Genomic DNA, 27,364 nt, shown 5'->3' with positions numbered 1-27,364 from the left:
AAAAAAATCTACCATGATGATTTCATCTTGGCAGTCTTCCCCATCTCCCCCCAAACTACAACTGCTACATATTTACTCAGAACCTTAATTCACAGTTGTTTATTTCCTGTTTTCACAGGCAAAGTTGGGGAAAACATACCTTAGTGAATTTCCAATTTCAGAGTTAGTAGCATACTACTGGTATGATAGGTATTCATTTAACTTTAATATAGGAAGGTAGGCATCTGTTGTTCTTTTGACTGATGCCACAGTTCATTTTCTCCTAAATAACAGAGACATTTGAAAATGCATGAAAGCTCACTTTCTGCTTCGTTTCCTGTAAGTATCTTTACACTTACTTCAAAGCTGACCTTTCACTTAGATCGAAATCCATGTTACTAAAAACTTGCAGAGAAGGGAACTGAATCAATAAGTTGAACATTAAAATAATTTATCTTGCTTTATTTACTGTGCCCTGAACAACTTTGAGGGTTTATAATTTCTGGGGATACCCTGAGCAGCCCGAGTGAAGTGTCTGCCAAAAATCACATCTGACGAGTGCCCTGTTACTTTTTTCCACTGCTGTTTTTAAAAAGTGCCATCGGGAAGCTTAACTACAATTCTCTTTCAGTGCCGTCAATTTTCCATGAGTTCAGGCAGGTCACAGTACAGATCTCAGATACACAGAAAAGTGTAAGTGGAAACCGGGTTAAAAGGAAAGGAAATGTTGTATATACTTAATATCATAGAAATCAAGTATAAAGGAGAGACCGCTGAATTGTACAGTAGAATCAAGTTGACCGTCTTAACTGGAAACAGAATTCAAATTACCTTGCGCTTGGTTACTGGAGAGGAATGAGGAGGCTTTAAAAATAGACACCACTGTTTCGGGCCTTTGTTTAAAATAGTAATTCCCAAGACTAAATTTCTCTTACTGTCTTTTAATATGCCTGGATCAAAAGAAGCAAATCTGACTGGTTTAGGAAAATCTTTAGGGAAAACCTAATTCCTTTGTTTTCTCAGCAAAGACTTTGGATAAGAGTCTAAGTTTACTTTAGCCTGTGCATTTTGAGAACTGGACGACACATTTACTGGGAGCTAGAAAGAGTTTCCTCACATGATCTAAGCTGTGGAATTCCTTTGTTTCTTGCCTCTCAGAGAGAAGAAGAATAACAAGCATTGTACTCTCCACAAACTCACTGACCATCCAGTCTCCACTTTAACATACTACACGTACTGTGTGTGTGAGCGGGGAGAGGGGGGAGCAGGGAGAGAGAGAGAGAGAGGAGGAAACTGTGTAGGTATTTATGGCCAATATTAATCCCCTGGCTAATGTGTATTATTATGAGCAAATTAGAAAATTAGAATTAGGTTAAACCTGAACGTTATTAAATAGATTGGCCTTTAATACTTGGCTCCTTTATTTTTTAACGACCTTTTTGATATACTAATCACATCAAAAGGCAGTCTCTTTCCATCATATAATTTCCCTCTCCATACTTTTCCCTACAATATTCCCATATTCATCAAGGCACTGTGTCATAACTGCTCTTCGGCCTCTGTCATTCCTATTTTGAAAGGAATGATTAAGAAATAGCCATGGTAAATGTTACTTGGAGTTATTAGGGCCAAAAGAAACCTTAATATACCTAAGCTAATAAAAATACAGGATTCTTCTTTCTGTATGACTTAAGATCCTTCTATTGTAATCAAAAACGGAACATCAAAAAATGCTGAAGTGAAGCAAAATGGAATATGAAAAAAATGAAGAAAAATATACTTTGCTGTATTCTGTGCTGATACCCACATTAAAAGCCTCCTCCTTAGTCACCCTCTTCAAGTGCTAATTTCCAGGCAGCCACCTGAGCTCATGTTACTGTCCCTGGACTAGGAGATCTTTGTTTCATTCCTAGCTCTAAAGCTTTGTGGCCAAAGGAAGTTATTTATGCCATCTGTAAAAGAGGGAGCAAATAACTGCCCTTTATCTTGGGTTCCACAAGGCTACTCAGGAAATTTATGAAAAATCTATTTCAGTGGCTGCTGAGCTATGAATGTTGGGCTCCTAATGGCTGCTAATGGGAGATCTTATTTCAGTCTTCCTGTTTTCCTTACCCCCAAGTGGTCGGCCAGCGTTTAGGAGAGGGTGAGAAAGATGGGGGTGAATAATGTTGCTTGGGTGAACGAACCACCAGGGACTGGGTTTGATAATGCATCCTCACTTGGGAATGCCTGAGGTGGAAGAACCTGTGAACCACAGCACAGGAAGGACCCAAGAAGTTTCTTAGTTAGAGACCAGTGGGTTTCTATGACCTCCCCGAACTTGTGAATCCTCCGGAAAACTTTACATTGTTCTAGGTTACTGGGTCCCCTCCCTACCTTTCTCAAACACTTGGGGAAGATTCCCCGTCCTCTACAGTAAAATGCTGATGAGAAAGATTTCACCACCCATTCTGAAATTTAAATTGTTTTGTCTTCCAAGAAGGTAAAAAGTAGTTCGTTACACTTTTTCCTACAGTAACTTCCAGCACTCTTGAAAGTAGTTACTTAATTATCCCGCAAATTTTGTTGCCCAGGATAAGTCATTTGATGTTTACAGTTCCTTTAAAGGGAAATATTCCAGAACCATGTTCTAATAAAACTTTTTTTCCATATCTTTTTGTAATGTACCATGGACCAAATTAGCTCTACTAACACAAATCTGTACACAAATCAGATATATTGGGCCCATCACCCACCACCTATGTTAAAGGACAGTGGTATTGTTGGTGGGAATGTAAATTGGTACAGCCACTGTGGAAAACAGTATGGAGGTTTCTCAAAAAACTAAAAATAGAACTACCATATGACCCAGCAATTCCACCCCTGGGTATATATTCGAAAAAAACCAAACAAACCCCAAAACACTAATTCAAAGAGATACATGCCCTCCAATGTTCATAGCAGCATTATTTACAATTGCCAAGGTATGGAAGCAAACTAAGTGTCCATCAACAGATGGATAGATAAAGAAGTGGTTACACACACACACACACACACACACAAACACACAGACACACACACACTGGAATACTACTCAGCCATAAAAAAGAATGAAATTTTGCCATTTGCAGCAACATGGATGGACTTGGAGGGCATTATGCTAAGGAAATAAGTCAGACAGAGAAAGACAAATACTGCATGATATCACTTACATGTGGAATCTAAAAAATACAGTAAACTAGTGAATACAGCAAAAAAGAAGCAGACTCACAGATACAGAGAACAAACTAGTGGTTACCAGTGGAGAGAGGGAAGCGGGGAGGGGCAATGTAGGGGTAGGAGAATAAGAGGTACCAACTATTAGGTATAAAATAAGCTACAAAGATATACTGTACAACATGGGGAATATAGCCAATATTTTATAATAACTATAAATGGTGTATAACCTTTAAAAATTGTGAATCACTATATTATACACCTGTAACTTAAACAATATTACTGTATGTCAACTATACATCAATTTATAAAAAGACAGCGGTATCAACAATTACTATCCCAAATATTGACTACACAACAATTCCCTTTTCTTGATCTGTAAGAGAGAATAATAAATCTCCAACCACATTAAATTCTTTGTCAAGAATCACAAGATCCTTAGAGAAAGGTAATTAGACAGCAGGAAATCAGACTGGGGACTCCATCTCCCCTCTTTGCCTACCCATAATCGTTTTGATCAGCAGTGACTGTTGTTTTTCAGAACAACAGTACAGAAGCTCCGTCTCTCAGGACAGTAGCAGATGATGGCAAAGACCAAAATACAGAGGGTTCCAGACTCACAATGGCTCAGCTTAAGATTTTTCGACTTTACGACGGTGCGAAAAATGATATGCATTCAACAGAAACCCTACTTGGAATTGTGAATTCTGACCTTTTCCCAGGCTAGCGATATGGGGTATGGTGCTCGCTGGTGAGGCTGGGTCGTGGTGGCAGCCATGGCTCCCAGGGAGCCACCCAATGACGAGGGTAAACGACCGATATACTTAACAACCATGCTGGACCCACACAACCATTCTGTTCTTCACTTTCAGTACAGAATCCAATAAACTACATGAGATGTTCAATACTTTATTATGAAATACGCTTTGCATTAGATGATTTAGCCCAACTGTAGGCTAATGTTCTGACCACGTTTAAGGTAGGCTAGGCTAAGCCATGATGCTCAGTAGGTTAGATGTATTGAATGCCTTTTCAACTTAAGATATTTTTTTTTTAAACATCTTTATTGAAGTATAATTGCCTTACAATGGTGTGTTAGCTTCTGCTTTATAACAAAGTGAATCAGTTATACATATACAATATGTTCTCATTTCTCTTCCCTCTTGCATCTCCCTCCCTCCCACCCTCCCCATCCCACCCTTCTAGGTGGTCACAAAGCACCGAGCTGATCTCCCTGTGCTATGCGGCTACTTCCCACTAGTTATCTATTTTACATTTGGTAGTGTATATATGTCCATGACACTCTCTTACCCTGTCACAACTTAAGATATTTTTGATTTATGATGGGTTTATCAGGAGGTAACCCCACCTTAAATCGAGGAAGATCTGCAATACAAAATAAGCAAAGGCAAACATTAAGAACCTTTGAAATTTCCATCTGTGTTGCCTATTTCCACTCTTTCCACCCACATCTAATCTCTATGATACAATAAAGACCTGGGTATGTGGGCAGTAATGACTGCATAATTTTGTCGTTTTGAAAAAAAAAAAAAAAGCTATTGAATTAAGGAAGCTGCAGAAAGCTAGGAAAACTTACTGAAGACCTTCTGAACAAAAAGTTCCCAAACCTTAGTAAATTGCCGGAGAGGCTTATCATTGATGATGTTTCACTTTCTTTATGTGGTTAATTGCTTCCTGCTTCCACGGATGATTTCATCCCTCTTTACCTCCTCTTGTTTTGTTACAAGTGCTCTGGCATTGGCATGGTTCATCTGGGCCTCCATTAGACTTGTGGCGAGCACAAAAGCCAGGACTGAGGCAAGAAAATTAAGAGTCTACCCTGTTCATGTTAATTCATTTTCACATTCTTGCCTTGGCCTGATTTCATCATACTGTTGACAATTTATATTTTTCTTGTTAGTTATTCAATACTCAGAGGCTTAAAAGTAAGACCAGGTAGAAGAGGAATAAAGGAAGCCATGAAAATGCTGTTATCACCTCTTCTGAGCTACTTAGCTTTTGGAGCTGAAGCACAGCACTTCTGCCCAGCATGAACAAGCTGAGATGAATCCAAGCCAATCCCCAGGGCAGAATGGCTAGCAGAAGTTCTACATGACATGTGGAGCTTGGATTTTCTCTGAGCAGAGTCTCAGAAGCCACTCCCTAAGCTTTCGTGACTTTAAACCAGAACTCTTTGGTGCTGCACTTCTCAACTCCAGTAAGATGCAGCCTGATGCAGTGCTGCCACAGGTAGCCTCTAGACTTCCCCCTCTCTCTTCCCCAAAGACCTTTCACCACTCAAGATACACAAATAAGACATCCAGAGTCTAGAACTTGCTGATTAGGTGACGTGTCCTCCCTTCCTCCCTTAGAACGCGGAAGGCCATCTGGATTGGGGTGAGCATGTGGGTCAGGAGGTCAGAGACAGTTGACAGTTCCATCTGTTCCATCAAGGGCCACCCCAGGGGCTGTCATTATAGGGACATACTGGGAACATTACTGTCCCTGTCCTTCAAACGGCTGTATGATGCTTCTGATGCAGGGTTGCCAGATGTAGCAAATTAAAACACAGGACACAATGTGAATTTCATTTAAACATCAAGTCGTTTTCTTAGTATAAGTATATCTCATACAACATCCTGCCTGATTTCACCACACTGTTGACCATTTATATTTTTCTTGTTAGTTATTCAATACTCAAAGGCTTACAGTAAGCTCAGGTAAGTGGGGATAAAGGATGATGTGATAATACCATTATGACTTCTGGTGAGGTATTTAGTTTGGGGCTGAAGTGCAGTACTTCTTTAGTATAAGTATGTCCCATGCAATATTTGGGACATATACTTAAAAAATGTATTCATTGTTAATCAGATACTCAATTTTAACTGAGTTCCCTGTATTGTACCCTACCAGGATCCTTGACACCTCTCCTGAAATGCAAGGGAGCAAAAGTTTGCTGATGCTCAGACAGTTTTTCAGAGCAGGAAGGGCTCCAGCTAGAGCCTCCACTGTGCTTACCCTCAGAATCGGACGTATTTGGGTATATCAAATGGACATACGGAAGGGAAATCCCACTAAGGTTCATTTAGATGAGGAGCCAGAGAGCACCCTGAGAAAAAACTCATTCTCAGAGATGAAAACCAAGGTACATGAGTTTGAACCACTATCACAGAGAAAGGGGTGATTCTGAGCACAGCAGACCTCTGGGCCCTTAGATTGCTTTCCTTACCACCTTCTAAGGGCCATGCCTAGAATGTCCTAAAAATAAGGGTGGTGGTGCAAAGACACAGGAAGTATAAAATAAGCAAACAAAACAATGCAGCATCTGAATCAGGATCTGTGCATCAGCAGGGGAAGCACAGTCAGGCACAGGCAGCCTGGAGGCTATTGTCAGTGGGCACCTCAGCGGCAGCGCTGGCGCTCTGGCCGACATCACTAGCGGGGCCAGCCATCGTCACAGGAATCTGCGGCAAAACCAGAAGACACTGGCGAAGGTGAGTGGACAATCAAGAACGCTAGTCTGAGGGGACATTAATTTAACCAACCTTTACTAAACACCTCGTATGTGGCGTGCAGTAGGCTAGATGCAGAAAATACAATATTGTAAAGATATGGTCCCTCACATTAGTCCAATGTGGGAAACCAACAAGTCTGAAATGAGCACAATATGGTATGATTAGAGCTCTAATAGTTTGCAAGCTCATGGGAGGGCACCTAACTCCTCTTTGGTTGGCTGAGGTAGGCGTCCTGGAGAGATGGCTTCTAATTGAGGTCCAGTCGACCAGCAAGAATAAGTCAGGAGGAAGAGACCATAAGAGAGGGGGCCAGAGTTCTCATTTGAGTGGGTGGGAGAGTTAGGGAAGTCCTGATGTGTGCATGTCATCTTGACCTCATTTTCCCGTTAGGCTGCTGTGGCTCCCCCTCAATGGCTCGGCCTGGTATTTATGTTGAATTAACACTAGAATAAGTGTAAATGACACGGAGATAGAAGACCCTGACAACACTTAGGTCCAAGTGCTATTTTATTGTAGATTTTCAGGAGCACCTCACAGGAATGCAGGCATTACACAGGCAAACAGTATATTTTGCCATATATGTTGCACTTTGGAAGTCCTTTCTTAATGAAGAAAGTACTGCAAAAGTCAAGGAATTAACTTATCCCTCTTTCCCACTGTCAGTTCTAGGAGGGGACCCATATACAAAAGCAACCCAAATGAAGCATTGATGAGGTTATCTTACTCCTCTTGAAGGATCTCTCTGTCAGGTTTTGCAAAGCTGATTTCTTTTCCTCTGGTCAGAGTAGCCTCAAAATAATAGGTTTCAGAATAAGAAAACAACTATTTTTTTGTTTAATCTTAATAATAGGGTATTTCAGGTTTGTCTAATGAAAACCAGAAGCTGATGATCTAATGCAATCAAACACTAGTTTCTGTGCAAAAAGAAATAGTAAAATAACGTAGGACCTTGTTTAAATAAGAGTTATAAATGATGCCAGCTAAATGGGAAAAAATAGCAATAACCTTTTAAAACATTAATTTAGACTTTTATTGGAATACAAAGGATCTGTAGTGTCTGAAAGCAGGCATTGTCTCTCTTTTTTATTTCAGTAGAACTGTGGCTTGAATACAACACAGCAGGGTGTGTGTTTTCTAAAGTTGGGTCATTATCAGAGTGTTCACTGCCGTTTGCCAATAAGCCTTTATTTGGCAAAGTTTAAAACTGCTGACAAATGGGATTCTTCCTGTAGCATTATAACATGGTACAGCTAAATATGCCTAATTACATAAACCCTCCAAGGACAGTGGGGAAATTCACAGTTTTGAGAAGATTCACACGGACAGTCCTCACATAGGAAACAGGAAAACCTCTGAGCCCCTGGTCACCTTGCTCCTACTCCTAATATTATGGATTTTAAGGTAGGCTCTGGAGGCATTTAAGAGACAGTTTTTACTCCTGCACATGTTGGTCCATGGATGTCTGTGGGTGTCTGCAACGTTCCTTCCTTGTTCTAATTTGTTCCTGTTCAGAAACAAATATGTTTGAAGAGTATTATCCAAAACTCCAAACGTTAATTCCTTACACATACCTTGTGTACTTTTAGGCTCTATGAATGATGATGGACAATCCGTTTAGAATTGAGAAGGGGAACAAATGCCCAACCATTTCATCACCAGGCTCTATACTTCCAGGAGCCCCCTCTGAAAGAACAGAAGCCTCACTTGAACTGGCTTTGCTGGGAAAATGTGTGCTGCAAACCTTGCTCTCTAATTATAGCCAGGGGAACACGAGGTTTGTTTGGAATCAGATGCAGCTTTCCACTACCATAATTACACATTTTATTTCAAACACCTAACTGCAGTGTCTGAAGATGTTAGCCCAATTGTACTAAATAGCATGCTGGAGTTCTCTCTGGGGAGGGCTGGAGAGAATAAACGAAGAGGACAGCAGTTGACATGATGGGCATATGAGGGTCTAATAATTTCATGGCAGGAAGGCTGATGGGTAAAGGAATGAGCACTGGGCTTTTCCTTTAGAGCTTGGATGTTCTCTTCCGAATTCTGCTCCCTAACTGATTAGGCTTTTTACTAACCAGGTAAAGCAATTAGTAACTGAAAGCACACTGCTGGGCAGACGCTGAGTAACATTGATCAGGGCCTCGAGGGACACAAACCAAATATATACATCTAGAGAATTCTCATAATACAGTCAGGAAGAATGCTTATTGAGAAAAAAAGAGAATCAGTGTCTAAACTCCAGGGCTAGCTGACATGCTAAGTCATGGGCAAATCTTCCAGAAAGTCCAGGAGGAGGGATCTGGGAGAGGAGAGAGGTGGAGAAGTAGATTGGGACCAGAAAAGTATGTAGTGGCAGTGGATTCAATTCAACAATATGTGGAAATGTGGAGGAATTCATCAGCTCAGTTCCCCAGATTCAATCACTAAATAATCCTCGAAATATTTGTGTGGCACCCCTCCCCCCCATGGCGCTGACCTTAGAAGGCAGGGATCCTGGGCTTGTTATCTGATGAATAGCTGTATTTTTATTGTGGAATTAGAGGAAGTGGAGTAAACTGAGAATGACAGAATAGCAACAAACAATAAGAATACTCACTGTCTTACTTGGGATCATCTGTCAGCCTATCTGATGAGGCAGGCTTCACCACTGGAAGTTTTGGAAGAGGTGCCAGATGTATACCAAGTATTACTCTAAGTCCTTTACAGACATTTCCTTTTATTCTTATACAAGCCCTGTGGAATAAATATTATTTTCCCCATTTTTTGATTCAAGAGGGAAAAAAATGTAACTTAGAGTGAAGTGTATTGCATTCTTTTCATTCCATTGCTTTCTCAGTGCTGTGGAATCTCTGCGATCCATTAATAATATTCAAAAGCATCCCTTACATTTGTAAGGCATGTAATGTGAATGGTTTTCCAGGAATTTTCAATGCATTACCTTACTGGATTCTCAAAAACAACTCTGTGAGCTGGGGAAAACAGGAACTATTACCCTCATTTTAAAGAAGGTAAAACTGAGGCTCAGAGAGGTGACCTGCTTTCCTCAAGGCCGGAACCAGAGGCAGCTTCTGTCAGTACTAATCCTGCTTCCTGTTTTCCCTCTGGAGACCTTGAGGGAGACTGAGAAGTATCAAACAGCTACCACTTCATTGCTAAACCCTGCACCAACTTGTGGACAATAGTCTCATTAAATGCTCATGATCTCTGGATGGAGACCAAGAACCCTCCTATCTCTGCAAGAAATCTCTACAAAAACATTTTTCTCTCTTTACTCCTCCTCCTCATTTTAATGCTAAAATATTTACAGTGATAGGCCAGATAACATCGTGCTGTCTTGTGATTTTTCAGGGAAAAGATAAGAAGCACGTGATAAGGCTCAGAATTTTCAACAACCTGGCACAGTAGAAGGAACGCTGGTCCAGGCATTAAGAGATGTGAGTTCTGGTTCTGTCTCCTCTGTGAATTAGCTGCGTAACCTGTCACTTTAAACCTGCTAGGACTCAGTCTCCTAGTCTATAAAAGGGACTGTCCTGATAAAATCATGATGTGTAAGGGCTTTAAACAATTGTACACATATATAAATGTGAAGGATTACAACCAGAGCAGTTTGTCACACACAAACATGGGGACATGCAGTACTATCACATAAAATATGGATGATTCTTGCATCTACTTCCATCACCCCAAGGTGAAGGAAAATGTTTACATGTTCAAATGACTGTGTTACGGTCCTGTCTTACACAGGAGCCGTCAGGATAAGGATATACCTTTTTACGTTATTGGTAGAAGAAGCTTCCTGATTTGAAGGAAGCCAGACAGGGATCTCATAGGGAATTCTATCTCTTTGGGACCCTAAGGCTATAGGATCTGGTAGGTTTTTATGAGAGAAAATGGGAAACTATGCTCCAGACCAGTCTGGCTGAATGTGCTCACTACTGGCTCGTAGTTAAAATTACTTGGAAAGGGCTTCCCTGGTGGTGCAGTGGTTGAGAATCTGCGTGCCAATGCAGGGGACACGGGTTCGAGCCCTGGTCTGGGAAGATCCCACATGCCGTGGAGCAACTAGGCCCGTGAGCCACAGCCTGTGCGTCTGGAGCCTGTGCTCCGCAACAAGAGAGGCCGCGATAGTGAGAGGCCCACGCACCGCGATGAAGAGTGGCCCCCGCTTGCTGCAACTAGAGAAAGCCCTCGCACAGAAACGAAGACCCAACACAGCCAAAAATAAATAAATAAATAAAAATTGTATAAAAAAAAACAATAGCCAACACACCCTATGGCCTAAAATCATAAAACAAAAAAAACAAAAAACAAAAAACAAAAAAATTACTTGGAAGAATTGGATCCCATATTGCTATTAGCAGTGAATCTGGGAGGCAGAATAGGGGCCAAAGCAAGGAATTTGGAGTCAGACAGGGCCGAGTCCAAATCTAAGTCGTTATCACTGTTAGCTCTGTGATTCTATCACTTAACCTTTCTGACCCTCAGGGTCTTCGTGTGATGGGCACTGTACCATAGCACAGAGTTATTTTGAGGGTGAGATGAGATGCATGTACAAAGCACTTCAAACTAGTATGTGCCATGAGGTAGGGTCTCAGTAAATGACAACACCCAGATTTCACACACGCCTTGTTGTACCACAGGGACTTCTCGACTACTGCAGTGACGCAGGATCACTCATCCAAAGGTGAAGGTAACTCACCATCACCAGTCGTTCTTTTCGGGTTGTAAGAAATAATTCAACATTTGAAATGCTTTTGGTAACTTATTTTTCCTGAGTCTTTACAGGTTAAAAGATGCAGTTAGCAGCCCTTTTGAATGTAGAAGCTCTAAGAAAAAAGCTTGGCACACTCTTTGCTCAAAACAAAAGGCCCTGCAGTCTCCTGGGGACCACGAGACTTGAGTTCAACCACTAAGTTACTTCAGGATAGGGATCATGTCCCATCCTTTCTTTATTTATTCAAAAACCATTTATACAATGAGCACACCTATGAGCTAGTGTCAAACTCCCTCACTGCAGGTGCAAAATGAAAGAAGAAAATAAAAATAAAGAAATTAAAAAAAAATTAAAGATTATAATAAGTAAATAATTGCATTCACGACTAAAGAATAATATTTACGCTATATAGCTAATTTCTTGGCCAATGCTTCCTTTCCTATATCATGAGTGATGTGTACTATAATCTCCTAGGCATCCTCAAATCCCAGATTATTTATTTCTGTATTTACATGGCTTAGGATACACGTTAGGTCCTCACATGACTGTACCATGGAGGCATAAATATTTATGGCATAAACCTTATTTTGACACTTCCTGCACTTACTATTTTTAAATTTTTTATCCTAGAATTCATCATAGCCTTAGAAAATGATTCAAGGATGCATTAACACCCTCCCCTAATCAGAAATGTGAACAACTGTATCGTTAATTTCTTTCCTTTTAAATCACAGATCCAACTTATTGCTTCTACAGCTCAAGTCAGAATCTTCTGGATTCAACTCTTTCATGAGTAAAGGCTGTGTGTTTTAGGTAGAAAAAGTTTGTTTACGCTTTGCACATAATTGAAGAAACAAAGCCAATTTAGCTAAAACTTTCCTTTTTTCTTTCTCTCCCTTGATTTCTGGCTGGGACGAGGTTTGCACCAAAGAAAACTGTGTGACTGGGTTACAAGGAAGGGAAAATAAACTCAGAGATGATGTAGGTTTTTTGCCCTCCAGTATGATTTCCAGATCTATCACAGACATGTTTGGGGGTATTGTTAGGAGGAAAACATGCATTTAGGGTATTTCTATTTTGTGTCTTGAAAGGGGGATTGTTTTTGTGATGGGACATAGAAAAGAAAGGTCTGATGCAAGCTAGTCACAGCACCTGCCACTCTGAGAGAACAGCAAGGGGCTTTAAGCACAATGAAAAAGAGGAATAAAATGCCGGGTGTTTATCTCCAGCGTTGCAGATAGAAATATATCTCCGCCCAACGTGAAACATCGCCTTTAATAAGACTGCCCTGCATTCATCTCTCCTGCATACACATGACGAGCGCACCTAATCCGTCACGTCAAGACATGTTAAAAGGAACCTTCTTTCCCTGTTCCTTTCTACTCTGAATAAGTAATTATGAAAAACAAATCATGGCCATGTCTCTTTCTTTCTTCAGTTTTATTGGGTTTTGTCTGCCTGTCTCCCGTGGACATGAAGAATTATTCTGTTCATTCAGATCCGATGATTTTCTTTGGGGGGTTGTTTCAGATAAAACAGAGGGTCTGATTTTGTCAGGAATGTAGCTCTGGAAGCCTCTAAGAGCAACTATGCATATGAATTTGAGGGCAAAATGTCACCCTCTAAGTGAACTGAATGGAGAAAACACAATAGAAGTCTGTTAAAATGCTGCTTTGGGCAACAAGAAAAAAAAGGCTGGATGTGATCATTCTTTCTGAAGGCCTTGTAGATGCCGACACATAGGATGATTTGAGGGGTGCCCACCAGCCTGCATTCGGATATTTCTTTCTGTGGAGTGTACTGCTCTGGATAAAATTCGGGGGCTCTTCCTTGGAGAAAATGGCCTTCTAGCCTGAAAAGGCTTGTTCTTAAATGCACACAAGGCTACCTGATAGAAAGAAGAACATAGTAACATACGTACGTGTGTGTGTGTGTGTGTGTGTGTGTGTTGAATAGATTATCTCATCAAGCAGTTTGGAAAGCAAAGGGCAGAGGAGTTGGGACCAAGCTGTAAGTTCACCTAAATTTTGATGAATGAAATTCTTCCCAGGTAGGAAGGTAGAAAGGCATGAAACAGGCCTGTATAACCTGGATTTCAAGTCGGTTTTTGGATCCTGACCTCACATCTAGGCCTAATTCCCTGCAGGATCTCCCTCCTGCCGCGTCCCGAAGTCCTCCAGGACTAACATCGCCCTTACACGGTGACATGTGACCCAATCATGTCCCTCACACTGGGTGTCACAGAAGGAAGGGCTTCAAAAGTGAAGTATAAAGCTGTTGTCTTCCGTCAACCTCCATCTGCCCCCGTCTACTCTCTGTCTCATTCTCTTTGTGACTCTGTTCCTCTACTGGTTGTCTCTCTCCCTTTGTCTTTCCCTCTCTGTCTTTATTTGATCCCCTTCTGTATTCTTAACTGTCAACTCCATACATATGACTCCTAAGTCATTGTACTCAGATCTGAATGTCTTCTACGCTGTATTCTGAAATGTCTAACTACTTGCTGGACATCTTCACCTGGATCTTCTGCACCTCAAAATTACCATGTACCAAACTAGATTCAGTTCAACATCTAAACAACTTCCTTTCTCACCAGAAATGACAAAAACAAAAGCCACTGCCACCAGGTGAGTAAAACTCTGCTCTGCCTCATGATTCATCTAGTCATTCATCAAACACTGTTGAGTCTCCACCTTGTTGGACGCTGAGGTCACAAAACTGAGAAAGAGAATTCCTATACTCCAGAAGCACGGGGTCATACCTCGTCAGGTATGTCATCTGACTACACAGTGCTTTGATCTGAGACCTCACAAGATGTCACGGGAGCACAAAGGAGCGATACCTAATCCAGCCTAGGGGAAGGGGGTAGTTGAGGGTACCAGGAAGACATCCAGGAAGAGGTAACACCTGACTTGAGTCGCATGGGTTCTGTAGGAGTTAGTCTGATGAGGGGCTGGAGAGATACGCTAGCATTTCTTTCAGAATCAGCAATGTGACACAAGCCTAGACAGATAGTCTGGCAACTCCAAAGAACTGTTAAGTAGTTCTGGATGACTAGAGCACAAAGTGTTAGGGGAGGGGCATGCTCACAACACCCGTGTCCACAGTCTGGGGGTCTTAGGGTCATCTGTGATGGATCCCATTCTCCCTCACTCTATGTAAGGTAGCTGTCAAGCCTTACCTATTTCACTTCCACCAGATATTCCTCTGCTCTAGTTCAGACCTGCTTTACCTCCTGTTGGGCCTGTGTAATAAGCCCTGTTTCAGTCTCCATCCTTCCTCCACTCCAATTTATCTGATCTCCCATTACAACGTATTTTTGAAAACTCCTTACTAAAAGCATGCTTTGTAGTCCAGCAGCAAGGGCATCACCTGGGAGTTTCTTAGACATGCAGGCTCTCAAGCCCCTGCCTAGACCTTCTGAATCTGAATCTGCATTTTAACAAAATCCCTTGGTGATGTGAATGCATACTAAAGTCTGAAAAGCACTGCTCAAAAGCAGAGCTCTACTTATATTCTAACACTGCTGAAAAACATAATCTTCACTGGCTCCCTCATGCCTAATGAATATAGTTCAAAACCCCTCATCTAATTTCTACTTCTTTCCAGCCCAACAGGACACTTTCCTTTTCTAGAACGTGCTTCATCCATCCCTCTTCATCCCCTTGCCTTTGCTCCTGGTCTCTTCACTTGGAGCCCTCTTTCACTTATCAAACCCTTTTGATCCACTGTGCTGAGCTGCCTCCTCCTCGATCCTTCCCAGGTGCGTCTCTCTCATCGCTGAATGTCCAAAGTACGTACGCTATTTCTTCTTAGTCTGTCCTATCTTGCAGTAGAGTTATCAGTTACATTTCCTGACTGTTAGTTGTCTATAAAATCCTGAAAAGCAGAGACTACAGCTTCCCCATATAATTGTTCCTCATGATTTTAGTGAATAGGTGCTCTATACATATTTCTAGGATAAATTATTGAAAGAAAATATTTGTACTCAAAAGGTGAAAAAGAGTAAACACAAATTGCTCTCGATAGCAAAAGAAATGTAAACTCATCCAGCACTCACTTTGTAGCCTCCAGGAAATGACCTCCATTGGGTTGAAATTACAAATCTGACAAACAACTTATCCCCAAATACTACAGCTACCAAAATACATAGTGGACAGAAAAACCGACCACTATGTGGCCAGTTAGAAGTTCTGTCCAAATATTAGAAGTTCTGTCCAAATGTCTCAGTTTTAAACTTTGTACCTCCCACTTACCTTAAATATCACAGGGTACATGACCAGCAAGAATTCTAGGTTTATAACATCATCTTTTCTGTCCCCACTAAAGAGAGGGAAAGTGGGAGCTAGCCGTAAGCCCTTTGATCTTCTTTAATGTATCATGTAAAATTTGTATTAGCCATGTAATTAGCTATGTGTCTCCTGACACATGAACACATTTACCAGAAATATTCCTTTGAATCAATGTATATAAAGCAGGGAAGAATCATGGCGGGTGCAGCAGAAACGTGCAATGTTATCAGGTTAGGAAATATCCTGTTCACAGAATGCTGATTTGGTGAAAGAAGGAGAGGAGCTTTGCTGGGAGAATACCAATGGCGTTTAACAATGCAGCCCAAACATGTTGGGGCATTCTAGGTGACCAGCTCTCAATGACAAGCCCTCAAGACAAGCAGCTTGCCTGTCTGCCAGACTCTCACAGATTGGAAGCAAGGGAAATACTCAATCTCTCTCTCTCCAAAGGTGGATGGACCAAGGAGGCCACTGCAGTTATATTAAGTGATTCTAATTATCGCATTCCCACAGCCAGAATACAGGGTAGTTCTACACACTGATTTTCCCAGCAGGAGCCCGCCAGAAGAAAAACTGGGAGGAAGCTTTGGAAATCGTCTTCCTTTCTCATACTTAGAAGAAATCATCTTTCTTTCTTATAGACGGCCAAGCTGTGAAATTTAGGCCCCCATCTGAATTTTCTGCTTCCGTTGTTAGATAGTTTTTTGTTTTGTTTTGTCTTGTTTTGTTTAGGTCCCAGTGAGTTCAGAACCATGAGGCAACCCTGTGACCCAAACGCTGCTTGCTCCTAGGCTTGGACCTTTCCTTCCCTATCAGAACAGGGCAGTATTAGTTGACAGGAGGTCCCTGGCATCTCCGCTGAGTACGCAGTGTCTGGAGTCAACTAGCCTGGGTTCAAGTCTTTACTCTGTTTCTTACTAACCGTATCCCCTGACAAGTAATTGTAACCATTCTGCCTGTTGGATCTTTCTTTGATATTCTGATCATCATTAACTTATTAGCATTAACTTTGATTTTTTTAAAATATTATATTAAAATATTATTAACCTTGATTACTGGGTTCGGGGCACCCTCTTAAATTTCTCTCACGAGGAGGAGAGTGCCTCCCTTGCCTCTCCCTAGTGCTGGCTTTGTGTCTCAGTTTGCTCATCTATAAAACCAAGCGAAAAATCGTAACCATTTCATTGGACTGATGAAAGGAATAATGGAGATAATACACTTACAGTGTTTAGAACATCACCTTGCAAATTATGTGAACTCTTACTGTTATTTTCTTTGACGCTGCAACTCTGTTCTTCCCACACTAGAGGAAGCGCATTGCAACAATGCTTCTCGAACTTTAGCAACCTGAGAATCACCTGGAGGGCTTGTTAAAACACAGATTCCTGGACACTGTTCACAGAAATCCTGATTATTCGGGGCGGTGGGGGGGGACACGGGGTCTGAGAATTTGCATTTCTAACAAGCCCCCAGGTGCTGCTGTTGTTCTGGGCATCAAACTTTGAGTTTGAACAACATGGAGGTTAGGGGTGCCAACCCTCTGCTTAGTCGAAAATCCGAGTATAATTTATAGTCAGCCCTTTGTATGCTTGGTTCCTTCGTATACGCGGTTCCTTCATATCCCTGGTTCTGCATCTGTGCATGCAACCAACCTCCGGTAGTAGAGCAGCGTAGTATTTACTCTTGAAAAAAAAAAAATCTGTGTATAAGTGGACCCACGCAATTCAAACCCATGTTGTTCAAGGGTCAACTGTACTTCACTACAGGGAATGAATGTAACTGGAGGCTCCCTATTAAATCTTGGATTGATCCCTCACCAGCGACGTGTTTGTAATTAATCACCAGCGCACACACTTACTCTAAACAGGGCCACTCACACATACATCCTCTGCACAGGTTCATGTTGATAAATAGAATTGGCTGCCAACAGCCTCTGCAGCTTTTATCTACGCATTATAGTTTTTGTTTTCCTTTAGAACTTCTAGAGCTACGTCTCAGCAGTGCTTATCCTGACTTTGTAAATGAACACTTAGAAAAACACCTCAGAAGTTTCTGAGACCACTCAACGACAAAGTCTTGCCAGTATTGGTTGGTAAAGAGATTCAGTACCCCGGTTCAGTGCCATTCAACCAACTCTCACCAATACCTGCTATGTGCCAGGCACTGTGGACAAAAAGATGAAAGGACCCAGGACGTTCATCAGAATGCACAGTCCTCAGGAGGAGAGAGGCGCGCGAGCAGTAAGTCATAATTCAGGATTATATGTGACAAGACAGCAACATGCAGGGAGGGCTATGGGGAGCAGAGAGGGCGCCTTAGCATTTTCTACAGGCTCCAGCTAAGACATCCTGGAGGAAGCATCAGAGAAGTGACTCTTCGCTTCCTGAGGGCTACTGCCAGGTGTCTGTGAAGCCCCAGGACCTGTAACACTGGCCTCCTGGCCCTCAATTCACTCTGCCGGAGGTGTGCAGATCCTGATGCTCTGCTTTCTCTCAGGTGTGGCCGTGCCCCCAAGAGGGCAGTTCTCTGCTCCCCCACAAGGTTAAGTCTCACCCAGCAGGCTCTCCTTGGTGCCCAAGCCTGGGGAGAGATGTCTGCCTAACTTTGGAGTCCAGTCAGTGGACTAAGTCTCTCACTGCAGTCCTTTTTTAATTAATAATGGTGATGTTTCTTCTGTATAGCACAGGGAACTTTACTCAATATTCTATAATAACCTATATGGGAAAAGAATCTGACAAAAATGGATATATGTACATGTATCACTGAATCACTTTGCTGTACACCTGAAACTAACACAACATTGTAAATCAAGTATACTCTAATATAAAATAAAAAGTAAATTAAAAAACAGAATGGTGATGTTTCTCACTTTGTTTGGGACTCAGGTGGGAGAGAGGGATGCCATATCTTGGGTTCCCTCAGAAACTCCAGTGGAGATTAGTAGCCAAGTTGCGTTAGAAAGGGTGAACAGAAGGTAGTCAGACTGGATTCCTGTGAAGGCGGTGGGTCTGGGAATGCTGACAGGGCTCAGAGCAATCTGAGTTCCACCTGCCTTCTTGCTGGTTATGGTCATTCAAAAGGTCCTTTAGGGTAGGGTCAGGCTGTCTATTAGGAGACCTCGTGCCTTTCGTTGAGCCTCATTTTCCTCCAAACAATACCACCCACCTGACGGGGTTGCAACAATTCACTAAGAAAATCTGGGAGGAAAATCTCTGGCTCACCAGATTGACCTGGTCCCACGTTCAGTCACTACCTCCATGTTACTCAGAACAGGGCTTTGCGCTGTAAGAATGCCTGGAAGGCGCTGTCACTTCTTTAGAGAAAAGGCGACAGAAGGAACCTTCCTTGCCCTGCCCCCTCCTGCTTTCGAGAAAGCAGAGGCAAGTGAACTAAATCATGATCTAAACATAGCCAGCCACGCGGCTGGGCAAAACGACTGCAGCCTGAACAATGGCTCTTGGCTGATGTACGTCTGAGACGTAACTGCAGCGTGGCCTCTGTGGATGGAGTACCATCAAGTATTACAAGAGGAAACATAAAAGAAAACACGGCACATAAACAAGCTCCCCGGATCACTGACATAACAAGCTCTTTCACTTCACTACGTAAAAGCCACAGAGCAAAAGGGTTCTGCTGACCACCACCCACTGCTTCCTATTTCCAGCTCATCGAAGAACTGGCCCTCTGCCTGCCTGCAGACAGGAAGTGCTCCTGGTTGGCTGACATGCTTTGCCTCCGTAACCCAGGGCCTCCATCTGTCCGCATGGTCAGACTCTCTTCCCTGACCACGTAGAGAAGCCTGTTTTCTTCTGACACCTTATGCTCTCATCTCTCCCTCAACCCCCTGCATGGATTGAAGATGGTTCACACTGGCCCTGGGCCCAGGTAGCCTCCTCCAGCTCCGCCTCCCTGCCCCCCCAACAAAGGTTCATTAAATTAGTCACTTGGACTTTCCATAGAGCTGAAGGTCACTTGCTGTAACTGTCAGCCAGGAGAGAGGCACCACTGGGGGAAGTTTCAGAGGCATGGTCTCCTTGAGTGGGAGGCTTGCTCTCACCTCCATGTTGCTGCCCCTGGACAGTGCACACGTGCTATCTCCCTCCAATGAGGAGACAAGAGTGCCCTCCCTCCAAGACACCAAGAGTTCCCCAGTGACAGCTCAGGCTTCCATCCCTGACAGGCTAAGGCAATTGCCTAAGCAGCTTTTTATGTTTCATGTTTTCCAACTAGAAAAACAAGGATACTTAACTTCCTCACAGGGGTGATCTGAGGACATATTAACCAATTTCTGAAAACCACCTAAAGAGTTTGACCAGAGGAGGTAAAGAATGGTCACGGTTCATCCAGAAGCACTGAGATTAAATAACAACTACAACAACAACTCTACCTACTTTGTTTGGGCTGAAAAACAAATTATCATTGAAAACAAACCTAGGTCTCTTTATATAATGTTTCATCTCCAAGCTGGAACTTTAGTATCATGAGGCAATAAAAAACAAAGCACAATGGAATCCTAAACTTGATGTTCTCTTGGCTCTGTGTCTCGCTTGCAGTGGTGGGTGGACTCTGTAATTACAGTGGTTGTGAAGTCCCCAGACATGTCTCAATCGGGCAGGCAGGGCAGACTCGGCACTGTATTAGCAACGGCAGTCATTGGGGGAGAGGGTTCCAATGGCTTCCCTGGCAGCATTGTCATGATTCAGCAGACAAAGAAAGTGCCAGAAAGCCAGACACTACAAGAAGAGACTGATAAACATTCCGTGCTTTGTATGTCTCTCAAAGCTGGCATTTGGAGAATGCGGTGAAATTTCAAAACTCCAGAAGCAAAGATGCATGTAGGAAGGGGTCAGACCTATACTGCACAAGCTTCATTTCTGACAGGGAGTGGTCCCTGGTTGAGAGAGGGGCTGTCCCACTTGATATTTCACCCCACTTGACATTTCAATGTCCAAAGTGAAGGACTTTCCCCAAAACATCTTGACACAAACATCATGGAGCTTTGTCCATGAACTCACATAAAGTACAGAAAGCATTGTTTATCCATCTGTGTCTAACCGCTAGTGGTCTGTGGAAGAATGGCAGGTACTGCGGTAGGAAAATAATTTTAATCATGAACCTTCATGGGACTTTGGCAAAATCTCCTCAGCTTTCTGTTGAGCTAAATGTTAGTTCTCCCATCACCACTGGTCAGTCGACTGACAAGAATGACATGCTTATGTAGGAGGCATGAAAATCGTTAGAGATAACTACCTTTTAAGTTATCTCTTGCTATGCGAAACTTGACTCTTACAAGTAACCAACTATTTTACTTACCTATACCTATGATCTATCTTTACACTAACATATCTATTTAATATTAATGTGGAATGAGAGAGAAATAGATATAAAGCTAGCATATGTGGTTCACAAAGAATCCAAATAAAAATCTTAGAACCTATGTATTTGCTTATATCACCTCTGTGGGTAATAACTTCTGTAAACTAACTGCCTGATAATTTAAGATTGCATTTTGTTTTTTCTTTCCTTTCCTTTTATTTTTAACCCCCAAATTACCTATTTCAAACTTCAAGAGGTGGTCCCTAATTCTGGTATTCCATTCCGTTTTAATTCAGTTCAAGGAGAATTATCCGTTGTGTTTCCAGGGCTGTGATTTTAGTATTCAAAAGAAATATAAATCACATTTCCTGTTCTCAAGGTATTTCAAGTCCTGTGGGGAAGGCAAGGCTAAACACAAAACATGTTTGTCTGAGAGGATATGATTACTGCTAAAATGAATTATATGGATAAGAGGTGCTACAGAGCCCCATAGACTCCAAGGTTTGGTGAATACTTATAGTTTATTTACAGAGGAAAGAGTCCTAATTTTCATAGTCTGTTGACATGTGTTGGTTTCCCTAACATGGTAGACCACCCAGTTGTCCTTCTCTAGCTTTGTTTTGTTGGTCCTAGGGTGACCAGGCCCACACACGGAGACAGGCTCTGAAAGCAAGATGCTGCTCAGGTTGACCATCTGTCTAGGTTTTCCTGTGTGATACAGGGGAAGTCCAGAGAAATCGTGAATGCTCTCAAAAGTCAGCACATGGGGAGCTGCTCAGGAGAGAGCCCAGAGCTGGCAGTAATCTCCACTCCTAATGCTTCTGAAAAGTCTGATGACAGGTCGACAAGAGTAGTCTTGAAATCAGAGCAGATTTCTTTTGGCTGGGCAGAGGCTGTAACTGGCAAGTCCTAATTTATGTATGAAGTCTATTTTTTAATTTCACAGAGGAGCTGTCACCAGGTTCGAGGTAGAATGATCAGGGAGCGAGACTACCCCGTAGAGAATTAGCCGGGGGCATTGCTCTTCGGTGATCCTCCAGCTCGTCTTAAAATTCTCATTTAGAACAAGTATCATTCAGATGCCCAGGTAAAGAGAGAATTTGGTAAGGGGATGTGGCTAAGGCATCCTTTTCTCAGCCTTACCTTTCGGGAAAGGAAATAAGATTTGCTGTGTTGGGAGAATAAAGTCTTCTTTGTGCGAAAGAGCAAATGGTAGAGGAAAAATGTGAAAATTCCCAAAGTTGTGCCTTTGAGCCTTCCTAATTAACACAACAGCACAGCTCTCCTTCTGTTTCCTGTTGACTAGCGGGCAAAGGGCGGCTGCTCTTCCTTATGACCCACAGATGTGAAAAATATTGATTTGTCAGAATCCCTAAGGCTCTAATGAAATTTATGTGATTTTCATAAATACAAATTGTATCAGAACTGTTGTCATAGAAACTTGAGTGGGCAGAGCAGCCAAGGCAGGAAAAAGAGGAGAAATCTGTGGTCAGTTTTAGTGTATGGTCCCTTGAATCTACTGCCAGGCAGTGATCTTCCTAAAATGTAAACTTCATCCAAAGGCTTGCCATCCGCACTTCATCCACTTGCTGAAGTCTCAGTAGCGAGAAGTTAAAAGCCTTCAAATCAGCAGCCCGAAATTACCTATCCAGAATAATTTGCTGTCAGTCCCTTACCCCATCTCCTAGCAAGCCAAATTCAATTACCAGCCAAGCCCCTAATCCTCTAAACCAGCGTTTCTCAAACTTCAATGAACAAAACAGATTGCTGGGCCCCATCCCTAGGGTGCTACCTGAGAATTTGCATTGCTAATAAATCCCCAGGTGATGGTGACCTGACACTGCTGGTCCAGGGACCACATTTTTCAAAAAGCCACTGCCCCACTGCCTCTACTCAGTATGCCCATTCCACTCTATGTAAAATAATATCACATTCTGAATTTACTATGGTTAGTCACATGTCCTGCACTATAGTGTTTATGGTTTTGAATTAGGAAACAGTATATGTTCTCATAAGCTTTGTGTCTCTCTGTCCTACCACAGTGCTTTTGCACTATAGAAAGAGATCAATAAGCTCTTGTTGTTAAATCAGGGGGAAACCAGGCAGAAATGACTGTCTTCTGAGCCTACAGAAAACCCTGAGATGTTTATGATTAAAGGATCCCACAGAGCTATTTACATCTAGGGGAGGAGCCCCTAGCTCCTTCTGCTTCCATGTACCCTTCAGGTGGCCTTCTATCTCTCCTTTCCCTTTAAAGGTATTCTTGTCATTTGAGCCTGATTGACAGTAAAGAGTCAGAAAGCCCTGTTGTTGTTTTTTAATTTAATTTTTATTTTGTATTGGAGTGTAGCTAATTTACAATGTCGTGTTAGTTTTAGGTGTACAGCAAAGTGATTCAGTTATACTTATACATATATCCATTCTCTTCCAGATTCTTTTCCATATAGGTTATTACAGAATATTGAGTAGAGTTTCCTGTGCTCTACAGTAGGTCCTTGTTGGTTATCTATTTTATATAAAGTACTGTGTATCTGTTAATCCCAAACTCCTAATTTATCCCTCCCCCTCACCTTTCCCCTTTAGTAACCATAATTTTGTTTTCTATGTCTGTGAGTCTGTTTTGTAAATAAGTTCACTTGTATCATTTTTTTAGATGCCATGTATAAGTGATATCATATGATATTTGTCTTCCTCTGTCTGACTTACTTCACTTAGTATGATAATCTCTAGGTTGATCCATGTTGCTGCAAATAGCATTATTTCATTCTTTTTTATAGGAAAGCCCTGGTTTTGAACCCAACTGTAATACTTATAAACCCCACGGCCTTTGGTAAGTTGACTGACTTAAGCCTCAGCTTGCCCATTTCTGAGATGAGGTCTAATAATCCTTAATTTACAGATTTGTCTTGAGGATTAAATAGAATAACGCATAGAATCTGTTGTAGCTCTGTGCCTGCCACCCAGTAGGGATTCACTCATCTATTATTTATCACAAACACAAATCTGGGGGAGAACGCACAGTGTAGTTTGCTCTGCACCCTCTAGGAGTGACCCTTGGTGCGCACTTGCCTATAAATTATTCCACGAGGTTTGACAAACGGCTGCAGGATAACCTGCGAGCCACTGCACCTTTCCGTGAGTATCAGTGACCCCAATTTCTGCTGGGGGGGATAAATCTTCTTCCATTTTAATAAAATTTCTCAAGCGTCAATGGAAAGCAGAAATGTCACTGAAAGAAGCATGTGGAAACTGCAGAGCTGAGAGTGGGGAGTGTCCCTGAGGACCAGTCTCTGAGAAGATGCCTGTGTCCTGTGATGGGGAACATTTAGAAGCTGAAACAGTAGGAATGTGGTGGGGAAGGCAGGGGAATTCAATCTCCTTTGCCTCCTCCACACAAATCAATCACAAAGGAAACAGGCATTTGAGGAAAAAGTTCCTTTAGAATGTATTTCTATTACCTCATCTCATAAATCTCATTCCCTCCTAATATGATTCCTTGAGCAGAACGGCCCGGATCTTATACAGCCTCTTAATGGGCTCATTTTTGGACTCTGTAAGACAGACAAAGGAGTCTCGGAATCCCCCAGATGGGGACAGGAGCAGGTTAGAGGACCAACAAGAGGGTCACTTCAGACTAAGAAGGGATGATGGGAAGCTGACCGTCCAAATATCTTCAAGTTACTGGAATTTTCTACTTCCATGCTGAAGGAAGAATTCTGGGCAATAAAAACATAATTAGAAGATCTACACTATAACTTACTTAAGATTGTGTTGTCTCACGTTCAGCATCCATATGTCCTGAATTTTATTCAACAAGCACACTGTTCATATTTTATTCCACTGTTCGAATGGCATTGTTGTGTCCAGGAACTTCCCACAGTTTAGCTTCCAAATTATATCACCCAGTTTGCCTCCTGTCCCCCACATCATGAAAAATGGGGTAATTTTTGGTTTGGGAAATATAACCATTGCAATATATGCCCTTCATTTTGCAAATGAGGAAAGTTGGATCTTACTACAGGTTGGTGTCAGCACCAGAGGGCTGAAACCCAGTTTTTCTGACTCTCAATACATGACTGCCTTCTAGTATACTATGCAGCCATCAGGTTCATTTTAAGCTTTTAAAAGGCTTTTTTTTTTTTTAAATTAAAGAAGCATTTTAATCCTGACAACATATCCCAGAACCCCCAGCTTTCTGTCTGCTTACAGAGAAGAAAAATAAAGTTAAATGATATGTACATAACTACATGGGGGCATTCTCTTTATTTTATTAATCTAACTTTTAATTTTTTATTTATTTTATTTTATTTGTGTGTGTGTGTGATCAGCACATCCATGCAGAATCAGGTCAGAATTGTTTCTGCATCCATAAGAGGCTTATTGAATCAAGTGTTGGCATCTCTACTTGGTTTAAAACAAAGCATTTCAAATGGCTAATAAGATACTCAGAAGTCTTGTCATCCAGGTCTAGCACCTATGTTTCAGCAACTATACTAGGTATTACGTATTAGAAGTTAATAAAAAGATAAAGACCTTATCCTCTTGGAATTTACAGCTGAGCTTAAGTGACCTGAGCAAGAGGGTCTAGGAAGGGCCCTCTTGCTGTCCTGGACACAAAAAAACCCAGGGTCTGGCATAGTTTAATTAAATGACCATCCTTCCCAATTAGCCATGAAAAACACTGCTTGTGTAACTATGTCATTATCACTTCCTGCCTGGATTAGTGTAATCCATGATATGCAGGCCTTCTGTGCTCCAGCATTTCCTCTGGGGATTTGCAACCTTTGCAAAACCCCAGCTTTAGAATGCTGGCTAGAGCCAAAACTTCATTACTCACATTACTTCTATGCCAAGCAAGCTTCCCGTGCTTCCTTAACAGAGGAGTGCACACTGTAAACGTTCTGTAGTTAAAAGGATGAGTAGAAAGCACTTCCCCAAACCTGGGGCTGTCTCGGCAGTTTAAGTATACACTTCTCTCACCCCAAGCAAAAGTTGGCAAGTGCCAGCCCCAGACAACATATGTGTTCATCTCCTGTTGCCTGTCAAGGAAAAGCTGGATATTGTAGAAATGATTCAGACCCTCAGTGGGATTGATGGGGTTCTTTCTTCCAACTCTACAATTCTGTTTTTCTAGAATAGCTACTTCCTGGGGACTTCTTCAGATAGGAAAACTGTCTTTATCCCCACAATGTCATTTTTTCAATCATAAACTCACATTGTTTTCAGAAATGAAATAATACTAAAGATGAATTAGAAATATTTCAAATGAGGAAACTGCAACTGAGAGAGAGAGATAACATGCTTCGACAAGGTCACAGCAAGGATTAGAATCCAAGTACTCCTAACTGATCTAAACAACTACTGTGTCCTCTCTAATAAATAGTTCAGATTCCAGTGACCTGTGCTATATGGCCACCTTCTCCCTCTACATTTATAGAAAGGGTCATTTTTTATCTGTAGGCTGTCCAACTCCTCAGTGCTGTAATGGAAAGGATCCTGAATGTCAAACACCATTTCTCATTGGTAATATTGCTTAGGTAAATATCTCAAAATAGATTTTCAGCACCAGAGCAGGAAGACGCCCATGAAAGGAAGTTCCAGCTTCTGAAAATACCACCGGGCTTTCGCAAAGCCAAACTGCATGAGACAGATCAAAGAGCATTACATTGCCTTCTGGTTATGGGTCACTCTATCTCTGTGAATCTAGTCATAAAAGCACAGAAATTCAGAGCTGGGAGGGACTTCAGAGATCATCTTGTCAACTCCTTCAGTTTAAAGGTGAAGAAAGCGAGACCCAGAGAATACGAGAGACTCGCTCCAGGCTATAGAACTAGTTACAAGGAAACTGTCTGTCCTTTCTCCCTCTGTCACATTGTCCTGTAACAAAAGGCCTAGGCCACCAGATATATTCAGTGGTTGTGTCAACAAGAACAGAGAAGATGCTTTTGATTTTTTTAGGGTGATACAGATTGTGACAAAGCCCCAAAGTGACCTCTTCCAAAGCAGGAGAGCAGCACATGCCAACGTGCAACAAATTCCTGGACACAACACAGAAAAAAGAAGAAGGAGGAGGAGGGGGAGGGGGAGGGGGAGGGGAGGAGGAGGGGGAGGAGGAGGGGGAGGAGGAGGAGAAGGAGAAGGAGAAGAAGAAGAAGAAGAAGAAGAAAACCATACCACAACACCGAAAAAAGAAAAGAAAACCACCGCATCATGGTCTCAAAAGAAGTTGAGTCTGAGATCTGATATTCACCATTCATCACATACCCTTTGATGCATGATGCTTAAGACAGTTAGTGTGGCACTTTCATAACTAAAGCAAGTACAAAAAATGTCAAGTTCTACTTTAAAAACAGTAA

At 41.9% G+C, this 27,364-nt stretch overlaps 1 protein-coding gene across 2 annotated transcripts in view; it reads right to left on the bottom strand.

Annotated features, from left to right (window-relative positions):
* Nucleotides 1-27,364, bottom strand: part of MAML2 (mastermind like transcriptional coactivator 2) — a 362,285-nt gene that overhangs the window by 164,238 nt on the left and 170,683 nt on the right. Inside the window, exon 1 of one of the 2 annotated variants that reach the window (XM_036861125.1) lies at nt 9,286-9,352. The exons of the other annotated variant lie outside the window; for it this stretch is intronic. Within the exon in view, the coding sequence (XP_036717020.1) occupies nt 9,286-9,303 (18 nt within the window). The 5' untranslated portion in view covers nt 9,304-9,352. Of the gene's footprint in view, nt 1-9,285; nt 9,353-27,364 lie in introns of those variants that run through there. 2 annotated transcript variants of the gene reach the window in all.

The sequence above is a fragment of the Balaenoptera musculus genome, chromosome 8 (genome assembly GCF_009873245.2).
Source record: "Balaenoptera musculus isolate JJ_BM4_2016_0621 chromosome 8, mBalMus1.pri.v3, whole genome shotgun sequence".
NCBI classification, from domain to species: Eukaryota; Metazoa; Chordata; class Mammalia; order Artiodactyla; family Balaenopteridae; genus Balaenoptera; species Balaenoptera musculus.
The sequence above is the reverse complement of the archived record's forward strand: the minus strand, read 5'-3'. Positions and strand labels throughout refer to the sequence as shown.